Source organism: Arachis stenosperma, chromosome 5 (assembly GCF_014773155.1).
Source record: "Arachis stenosperma cultivar V10309 chromosome 5, arast.V10309.gnm1.PFL2, whole genome shotgun sequence".
NCBI lineage: Eukaryota > Viridiplantae > Streptophyta > Magnoliopsida > Fabales > Fabaceae > Arachis > Arachis stenosperma.
In genome coordinates this window covers 9,169,484-9,179,493 of record NC_080381.1, presented here as the reverse complement: position 1 = coordinate 9,179,493, position 10,010 = coordinate 9,169,484, and the positions used below count along the sequence as shown (strand labels likewise).

The window sequence follows — 10,010 nt, the reverse complement described above, 5'->3', positions numbered from 1 at the left end:
ATTAATATTACATTATTATTTGTTTATAATAGTGGGTATGACAATGAGAATAATTTAATAATATTTTTTAATAATAAATCAGATAGTGTACTAAGTTATTATTATTTGTTAGTGATTTGTTGTTATTTTTCATGATAATGATAATAATGCCGTACTCAACGGTTTTTTTAAACGATGTTTGTTTAATTATAAAATATTATTAATTGTTATTGTTATTGTTATTAAAAAAAATCAATATAATAAATAGTTATTGTTATGGTTATTATTGTTCACTACCACAAAAACAAAAGATAACGGCACACAATTAGCAGCTGTTTTGACAATAGTCACTATCTGATGGATTTCTAGCAGTTTTAATAGTAAACACGGGAAGAGCAGCTATTTGATTTGATTTTGCCACAAATTAAAAAAAAATGCTGCTAACCTAATTTTTTTTGGCGATATTTTAATTTCCCTTTCCCAAAAACAAAACACTCGGCACTCAGCAGCTTCAACAAATAAAAAAGAAAGAAAGAAATGTTAAGAGAAGAGAGGGAGAAACGGAGAAGGAGAGGAAAGGGAGGAAGGAGCCGGGTCGGCGCTGCTGAGTTCGCCGCCGCCGTCGCGTTGCCATGCCGTCGAAAAGCCAGAACCGCAAGAGAAAGAACTGCGAAGAGAGAGGGAGAATGCATCAGCTCACCGCGAAGCCAGCGCCGTCGTCGTCTTCATCGCGGGTCTACACCGTCGCGTCTTGCCACCGCCGCCACTACTAAGCTTGCCGTCGTCGCCATTGAAGCCGAAGAGAGAGAGTGTGTTCGCGAAGAGAGGGAGAGTGCGCGCTCACGAAGGAGAAGAACGACGAAAAGGGAAGGAGAAGCAGAAGACGATGAACCCAGGGGAGAAGGAGGAGGTCTGTTCTCGCACCGTCCTGCTCTGTCGTCGCGGTTGCCGTCGATTGGGGTCAAGGCCGTCGCCGTCGCACCCTGTTTCAGTCGCCATTATGGTTTTTTGCTGCTGCCATTGATAGCACTGCCGCTGGGAGGAGCCGAAAGGGGAGAGGAGGTCGCCGTCAAACACGCCGCCACTAGTTACAACCGTTTCCAAAACCGGGACAGATTCACTGGTAACTCTGCTTCTTCCTTAGTTGTTGACCTCAAGATAAATGGTTCATTAGTTCATTTCCTTGCTGAGAATATATTCCTGCATTCTATTAGAAATAATTGTCCAATTTGAATTGTCCAATTCTAAACTCATCATCAACTGAGTACAGGTTATTAGCTCCACCAGATTCTATTTTTTATTTTCTCTTTTTTCTTTTTAAGTTCCTTAAAAAAGGCTCAAACTTTACATGACCCAGATGAGTTTTGATCTGCCAAAGTTGGTTTTTTTTAGAGCGAAATCAGAGAGAACAGAAAGGAAGTAACATTGTAAGATTGAAATGAATAGGCATAAGAGCAAATGAGTGGTGGGTATGCTGACATGAAGCAGAAAACTAAAGACGAACATGCTCTATGTGCAATGTTGTAGTGTTGTTGTGTTGTGTGTTCTGAAGCTCAAAAGTGGAAGGCCCAGAAGATTCTGCATTGCTTTGCATTAGCGCGGCTCTCTTTTCTGAATCCCTCTTGCACTGCAAGCTCATCATCCGCCACAACCTCATTGTGCCTTTCTTGAATCCCTCTACGCAGTTTGTAGCTGCCATCATCCTCCGTGCAGTTCCCACCTGCTCAAGGTACCATATCCTTGACTCTGTTTTCTGTTCCCAGAATCTTAGATATAACATAAACTTGTTATCTTGTGCATTTTGTTGTTTTTATGGAATATGCACACAAACTGTTTGATAGTTTTCCTCAGTGAAAAGCGGAGGAGCTCAACCTTTTATTTTCATGGATTTAATAAGCAATTGTGTGATTCTTTCTCTTTCGAAGTTTTAGTTTGATTGTTCTATTTTATTTGAAATTAGTATATGTTAAAGGGTACCATTGATGGTGTGGTTATGAGTTCATCAAAAGATTGATTATGCTTGGTTTATTCATTATTATGCTTAATGCAATATTTTATGAATGATATGAAGGAGTATTATGGGAGTGGAGAGACAAAGAAAGTGTCATGGAGAGAATCACAACTCAAAGGGTTGCATTGTTTCCTCATTGAAAAGGAAGAAGATATTTTAAAGGCCTTAATGCTCGACTTAGGAAGCATAAAGTTGAAGCTTTTAGAGATGAGGTTATGCCTTTATTTAATTTGTTTATAATTACACTTCAAAATGGTTTGTTTCTGTTCAAAAAAGTGTGTCATCATATATACTATTTACCACTTCTAAGTTTAACGAAAATATTTGACATTATTATTATTGCCTTTCTATTAGTTTAATCTTTAATCAATTTAGTTCCTTCCTAATTTAAGCTTTCTTTTAAATTCATGCATTATGCAGCATTGAGTAGTAATAATAGTAACATTAAAAAAAAAACTATTTTTCAGTTCTAATTGCTAATTAACGAATTGGCCCTTTTAAGTAGATAGAAACTTTGATGAAGTCCTTGAATTTTGCATTGAGTAACTTAAAATATTGGATATCAGGCAAAAAGGTGAGATTAGTGCCAATTTTCCTAATTCCATTTTTTTTTTATTTCAAAGATAAGCATTCAAGCCTAATGGATTCAAATTTGTTTTTTGATAGGCTAAATTGCCACAAATAGCACTGCTTAGTAGTGCAGAAATTGTTCCTGAACCTCTGGGCCTAGTCCTCATTATTTCATCTTGGAATTTCCCCTTTGGTGAGTCATACTTTTTGAACCATTTTCCTTATGTTGATCAAGTATTTGTATAGCAAATTAATAAAGTGAGTTACAATTTAATTAATGACAGGTTTATCCTTGGAGCCACTAATAGGAGCAGTAGCAGCTGGAAACACAGTGGTCTTAAAGCCTTCAGAGTTGTCACCAGCATGTTCTTCCATACTTGCCCTTGGACTTCCCAATCATAAGGTGTTTGAAGATTCATTAGTTCTAAAACTTTCTGTAGTTTATTTCATGCCATTAGACTTTTTTAGTTATGCTAATATTTCTGTTATCTACCCATGGTAGCAAATCACTATTCTTGTTTATTTGACTGGTACTATGTTAATGTCAAGTGTAAAATTATGAATTTAAAATATGAAAAATGTGTCCTATCCTATGTTTATTGCACTTATGTTATTTGAATTTGAATAATTTTTTATCTGTTCTATTGTTATGTGCAGGTTAGTCCAAAAAATCAATGTCTCAATTGGGCAAGACCCAGAGTCAAAATGTCTCATTGGTGTTCTTGACATATATGGCTTTGAAAGCTTTAAGAATAACAGGTGAACATAATCATATATGACAAAAGAAGGGATTGACTGGAGCTACTTAGAATCTGTGGATAATCAAGATGTACTTGATCTAATTGAAAAGGTTTATACATACTTTATGGCTATGCTTCATTTTGCAATATTTATAGCAAGATTTCAATCTGATAGAGCAACATCTAATGTTATATATATATATATATATACAAACTGCTTATGTAGTTTGTATTTGATTTACTTTGTAATATTCAGAAATGCAACTTAGATACTAATTTGTTTACAATATGTAGACATCTTTGCAATTATTACAAAAAATTTTTAAGATGTCTCCTCTGAATTTGCATTCAAAATGTTATGCCCTCATTATCTTAAAGCAATTCTTTTGATGCAGAAACCAGGTGGAATCATTGCTCTTCTTGATGAAGCTTGCTATGAAAAAGTTTCCCTCTCTCTCTCTCTCTCTCTCTCTCTCTCTCTCTCTCTCTCTCTCTCTCTCTCTCTCTCGTGAATTCATGTAACTCTTGTGTATTACACATAAATGCAGTGCATTCCTGTTTTTTGTTTACAAATGCAAATAAAGTGTATATAGATTCACTTACAGGTGGACTAATATGCTGTTACAAATGCAAATAGAGTACATAATTAATTCCTCCCATTATTCAGTTTTTTATAAGCTCAGGTATGAAATTGAGACAGTTCAAAACTGTCTCATTTTTTTAAAAAATTTCTACATAGTTTTGTGGCGGTTTTAAACCGCCGCAATTTTTTTAAATCCGCTGACAAAATAGCGGCGGTTTTGCAACCGCTGCAAAATCAATTATCTGATTTGCTGCGGTTGTGCCAGCGGTTTTTTAAAACCGCCGCAAAATTAAATCTCCACCCCCTAATAGACAACGCTTGTGGAACCGCTGGAATTTTGTTTCGCGGTGGTTAAAAACCGCCGCAAATCGCTAAAAGAACCGCCGCTATTCGGCGTGTCCCTTGTAGGCGTTATATTTGAGTAATTATTATTATGATTGGTATATTATTATTTGTTTATAATGCTGGTTTGTTATGTTAGTGTACTAAGTTATTATTATTTGTTAGTGATTTGTTGTTATTTTTCATGATAATGATAATTATGCTGTACTCAACGGTTTTTTTTAACAATGTTTATTTAATTAAAAAAATTATTAATTGTCATTGTTATTGTCATTAAAAAAAATCAATATAATAAATAGTTATTGTTATGGTTATTATTGTTATATTTGAGTAATTATTATTATGATCGGTATATTATTATTTGTTTATAATATTGGTTATGATAGTGAGAATAACTTATAATACTACTGTTTAGTAAAAGGTTTTTTTTAACACTGTTTGAAATTTTTTTTTTAATAATTTTAATAGTTAGGTAGTATATTGTAATAATAAATAATATTATTTAATAATAGAATACTGTTTATTATTTGTGGTAATACTGTGTAGTGTATTAAGTTATTATTATTTTTTAGTGATTTGTTGTTATTATTATGATTAGTTTATTATTATTTGTTTACAATACTGGTTCTTATGAGTAATCAATATTTATGAAGTTTTAATAATTTATTATTATTTTTTAAGATAGTAATAATAATACTTAATAATTATTATTGCTAACTCTTTTTTTGAATAAATTATTAACTGATATTATTTAGAATTTTAATAGCTATCAATTTTCTTGTTGCAGGGTATCAGGAATTTGTTGCCCAGAAAATTTGATCCGCTAGATACCTTTAACGAGGTAGCTGCTGCGGCATTGGCATTGACTGGGTTTCAACTCGTTTCGCGAGTCGGCGAAATGAGAGGTCATTCTGCACTACTGAGTGCTTTGGTAGAACGTTGGAGGCCGGAGACGCACACATTTCATCTTCCGGTTGGTGAGGTGACGGTGACGCTGAAGATGTGAGCTATATTCTTAGTCCCCGATTAATGGAGAGGCCGTTACAGGTAGATCAGACAGCAGTCAGCAGTTTTTGGTGGAGAACTGCATGGCGTGTTTTGGTCGGGAGCCCGGTCTGCAAGATCACGTGTCGGGGAAGGTTAATATTGCATGGGTGCGACGGTGCAGAGACACCGAGAGGTGTGATACTCAGCAGTCTGTTGAGCGGTACGTCCGAGCGCACATTTTCTGCGTGCTCAGAACAGTTGTGTTTCCGGATAAGTCGACTACTTCGTTGAACTCGAAGTTTCTACCGCTACTTTGGGATTTCGACCGCATTTCATCATACAGTTGGGGGCAACCTGTCTGGCACACCTATACAGATCGTTGTGTCGTGCATCACGATACAGATGCAAAGAGATGGATGGCCCCCTGATATTGCTTTTTGTTTGGACGTGGGAGCGTATGCCGCTCCTGGCACCTATACCCCGCGATCAGCTCGGCGATGTTGGTATTTCACTTGCGCGACGGTATTAGTTTTTATTGTTATTCGTATTGTTATTCTATTTTGGTTATTATTATTGTTATTATTGTTATTATTGTTATTGTTATTATTATTATCATTTTTATTAATTTGTTATTCTAATTAATGGTTTTATTCGGTTTTTTGTTAGGTGGAGTCATTGGCGCCGACATACAAGGTATATACGACGGCCTACCGCGCACTTTAGGCGAGGACTCGACGACATGGGAGTTGACGATGTAAGTTGTAACCATTAATGTCCAATGTTTTTTCGTTCAGAAGAATATTTTTTCTAATCGGCATCTTGGTAACTAATATGCAGTTTATATGGCGGCCGTATATAGCTGTCGAGATTCCGGATGTCGTCGCTGCCCAGTTGTTTATGTGCTCCACCCAGTTGCCGCTAGTGTCATTCGAGTGCATAGAATGGCACCCAACAGACCGAGTTAGGCGACAGTTCGGGATGCAACAGCTTCCACCAGGCCCAGCGTTCGACCTTGGTCGTGATCATTGTATTGGGTTGAGAGGAGCACAGAACCATGATTGGGAACAATTTACAGTCGATGGGTTGACAGGTGGAGGACCGACCGCTATAACACATTGTAGTTAGGCGAGGAGATTATTGACTTTCATCCTCTCCCAGTGTACTACGAGTGGTACACAGAGCAGTATGGAATGCACCTGCGACTGTCAGACAGAGTTGCAGGTGAAGAGGTTGGCGCCGATGAGCCACAGCAGCAACAGGAAGAACCAGCTGGCCCTCAGCAGCAAGTCCCGCCTCAGGTATTATTGTTACTGTTGTTGTTATTGTTATTTAGGTTGATCAATTATGAATAATTACTATTAATTGTAATTAATTGTAATATAGGTTCCGGCACAGGATCACCACTTTCAGGCCCCGGCCTATGACCAGCAGTTTCAGATGCCGGCATATGACCAGCAGCATCAGATGCCGGTATATGACCAATATTTTCAGATGCCTGCATATGACCAGCAGCATCAGATACCGGCATTTGAGCAACCATTTTAGATGCCGGCATATGAGCTGCAGTTTAGTCCCTTGGTTCCAGCGAGCAGTTTAGTCCCTTGGTTCCAGCGGACAGCCTCAGTCTGTCTCAGGTCCTGAGAGATACAGATACAACACATCTATTTCCGACGCGGGAGCAGGAAGCGCCTGCTCCAACTGTGCAGTCTGCTGGTCGTCGCGCCTTATCAGGTCATGCTAGTGACTTCGACATGGACACCTCTACGGGGCATGTACATCATGTCTGTCCTTCCGCACCACCGCGCACCCAGTTGTTTGACTTGAATGAATGCCCTCAGGAGGAAGAGGATAGTTTTGGGGGATGACGTTCAGCACTGTTATGACCTTGGTGGAGCGAGTGCTCCGGGGGTGACTGGTTCCTGGATATGTGACACTGGCAGTTCAAGCATGACAGATTTCGGGGATCTGGATGCCGGTGTGTCTCAGGGTCATCCGTATAGCTTACGGACACATACTGCACCTCCGGACAAATACACGCCGTCGTTGTATTCGAAGAAGGCGCCGAGGAAGTAGTCAATTGCAGTTTATGTTGTACTGCTAGAGTTTAGTTTTGTTTTCATTGTCATATTTTGTATTCAGTGTTTTATTCAGTATTGTATTATGACTTGGTAGTGTTAAGTATTATTGTTGTTATATATTTAGCTTTGTGCTTGCATAAAAGACGTCCCAGATTATCTTGCTTAATTATTATTCAGTGTTTACCGCGTAGAATGAAAGTTAACAACATAGAAAGTTACATGACAAGTTTAAAATATTTATTGATTTAATAAGTGTTAACTAATTTAAAATAGAGGACCAGGTTACATAAAAGCCACATACAACTGTGACGTAAGGGATAATAAAGTTACACAAAAGCTTAGCCACTAATGTCTTCCAGCAGAGCTTGGACCTGTGCGCTGAGGACACCGGCGAGGACCACGCATATCCCGCGAATCTATCTCATTCAAGTAGCGGGTTGACTTCGGTCTTCCCTTTGTCGTGCGCCTCAATGTCCAGTTGGCGATCACCTTCGCTTCTTCGTATCTATCCCACGTAGATGGGTCACCCATCGGAACAAACTCGCCTCTGTACACCTTGCAAATTTGAGACATCTTGTACACATCGTACACGTACACTTGCCAATCAAGATGCTAGTTGGCGCAACATGCATGCACGTGGCGACATGGAAGTCGCTCAACCTGGAAGTGGCCACAGTCGCAGTGTCGTTGCGCAAGATTAACAGTGTAAATGGTACCATCTTGCATTTCGCGGACCTCAAACATCTCGTTGCGCCTGTCGAACCTGTTGACCACAATGTTTCCTGCACGTCGGAAGCTTTCTTCAACTCTCTTCGTTGCAAATTCTGAATACGTGAATCCGTTGCGGAGACGGTCATGAGCCTCAGTGCTCTTCCGAGTGAACAACTCATTCCGCCGATAGAAAGTTGACCGGACAAGGGCAGTCACAGGAAGGTTGCGTGCACTCTTCAGGACATAATTTATACACTCTACCAAGTTTGTTGTCATATGTCCCCAACGATGACCACTATCAAATGCCAACACCCATCTCTCAACACCAATCTCATCGCACCATTGAGTATATGCCTCACCCCGCTCTTTAAGTCTTTGGTAGTTTTTGTTGTACTCCTGCTCCGTCCTAGAATAGCCTGTTGAACAAACCATTTAATCATAAGTAGATGCCACAAATTTACTATAAATAGAACCATAATAGCAAGTTGAAATACCTGTGTTGACCACGAGTTTATGCAAATATGGAGCCTTGAACCTCCTTAAGAAGTTGGACCCGATGTGCCTGATGCAGTACATGTGCCACGCCCTTGGTGGTGACCATGCACCGTTACTACGAGCTATTGCAGCGTCGATGGAGGTATGGCAGTCAGAAATAATACCCACACCATCAATGGTAACAACATATCTCCGCAAATTGGTTAGGAAAAACTCCCACGCGTCTGCTGTCTCGCCCTCGACAATCGCAAATGCAATAGGCACAATGTTTTGATTCCCATCCTGTGCAACAGCTACCAGAAGTGCACCTTTATATTTTCCGTACAGGTGCGTGCCATTAACCTGCACCAGTGGCTTGCAGTGTCTGAATGCTACAATACACGGATAGAAGCTCCAAAAAATGCAGTGCAGAACTCTTACACCTTGAACCTCCTCACTCTCACGGTAAACGGGGAGCGTTTTAATTTGAACACGAGACCTTGGCATCTTCACTGTCATTGCTTTCAACCACACTGGCAGAGTCTGGTAAGAAACTTCCCAATCACCAAAAACTTTTGCGACAACTTTCTGCTTTGCCAACCAAGCCTTGCGGTAACTCACAGTGTAGTTGAACCTGCCTTGAACTTCTGCAATAACGGACTTCACCTTTATCGAGGGGTCTGCTTCGACCAACGGCCTAATGGCATCTGCAATTGTGTCTGAGTCTAACTTGGCATGATCTTGTGAAATCGTGCCCATGGTGCACGTGTGCTTCCCATTGTATCTCTTGATCTCCCAACAAGCTTTTTTTTAATCAAGCTAGCTCGGATAAGCCAGTCGCACCCTGCACCATACCCCTTGCATTTCGCATAGAATGTCTGCGGCTCAGACTCATACACAGTGTAATCAACTCCTCTAGAGATGGTGTAGCTTTTGATTGCAGATATCACTGACTCTCTCGAACCAAATTCTATTCTGACACTAAACTCGCCATCTTCTGCCGCAACGTTGCCTTCACCTACGACGTGCGCACCGGCATCAGTTTCAGACAAGGCAAATTATTTAAGCACTACAGGAAACTTGAGTTAATAATCATAACATACCCGTATTTGCATACTCAGGAAATTTCGGGGCATGCATGGCTTCGAGATCTAGAGTCCGCATAAAAGACAGAACACCAAAGAGGTGTTGGCTTACAACGGCATTCGCTTCATTTTGCACCACCGGATTGCCTGCCAAGTCTCCGTCATCGTTTTCGTCATCGACTTCATAGTTAGCTTCGAATTCCTCTTCGCTATCATTATTATCTTCTTCCCAATCTATATCCCCGAGCTCATCAACATTGACCTCATCGCCGACTGTACTCATCCCCGACTGTTGTTCAAACTCAACGTACAGCTCTATCATCGGCACTTGAGATCGGGTTTGTTGATAAATATAAAACATCTGCTGCATACTGGCATTGTCAGTGATGAGCATTATTTGAAACTGTATTAGCCCACCAAATACTTGCACAGGACTTCTATATAAAAGAT

At 39.7% G+C, this 10,010-nt stretch overlaps 2 protein-coding genes across 8 annotated transcripts; one reads left to right on the top strand and one right to left on the bottom strand.

Moving 5' to 3' along the window:
- Nucleotides 1-406: 406 nt before the first annotated feature.
- Nucleotides 407-7,409, top strand: LOC130979197 (serine/threonine-protein phosphatase 7 long form homolog). 7 transcript variants are annotated; one of them, XR_009086548.1, is made up of 11 exons: nt 407-1,102; nt 1,507-1,708; nt 2,051-2,202; nt 2,657-2,753; nt 2,845-2,963; nt 3,218-3,410; nt 3,696-3,743; nt 5,013-5,734; nt 5,879-5,966; nt 6,050-6,510; nt 6,596-7,409. XR_009086548.1 is itself a non-coding variant. In XM_057902574.1 (4 exons), exons 1-3 carry the CDS (start codon nt 5,625-5,627, stop codon nt 6,335-6,337), a joined length of 486 nt encoding a protein of 161 aa, XP_057758557.1. In that variant the 5' UTR covers nt 4,766-5,624; the 3' UTR covers nt 6,338-6,510; nt 6,596-7,409. The 7 variants fall into 7 exon arrangements, 1 of the variants encoding a protein (XP_057758557.1); XR_009086546.1 differs by having other exon boundaries at nt 1,426-1,708; XR_009086547.1 differs by having other exon boundaries at nt 1,337-1,708.
- A 493-nt stretch (nt 7,410-7,902) lies between these two features.
- LOC130980372 (uncharacterized) lies at nt 7,903-9,234 on the bottom strand. Its single transcript, XM_057904062.1, has 2 exons — nt 8,496-9,234; nt 7,903-8,417 (listed from the first exon to the last, which is right to left on the bottom strand). Exons 1-2 carry the CDS (start codon nt 9,232-9,234, stop codon nt 7,903-7,905), a joined length of 1,254 nt encoding a protein of 417 aa, XP_057760045.1.
- Nucleotides 9,235-10,010: the final 776 nt, after the last annotated feature.

Coding starts and splice junctions, on each gene's coding strand:
- LOC130980372 (XM_057904062.1), bottom strand. CDS start 9,234: ATGGGCACGATTTCACAAGATCATGCCAAGTTAGACTCAGACACAATT. Junction 8,418..8,495: donor TAAACTCGTGGTCAACACAG/GTATTTCAACTT, acceptor TTTGTTCAACAG/GCTATTCTAGGACGGAGCAG.
- LOC130979197 (XM_057902574.1), top strand. CDS start 5,625: ATGGATGGCCCCCTGATATTGCTTTTTGTTTGGACGTGGGAGCGTATG. Junction 5,735..5,878: donor GGTATTTCACTTGCGCGACG/GTATTAGTTTTT, acceptor GTTTTTTGTTAG/GTGGAGTCATTGGCGCCGAC. Junction 5,967..6,049: donor ACGACATGGGAGTTGACGAT/GTAAGTTGTAAC, acceptor ACTAATATGCAG/TTTATATGGCGGCCGTATAT.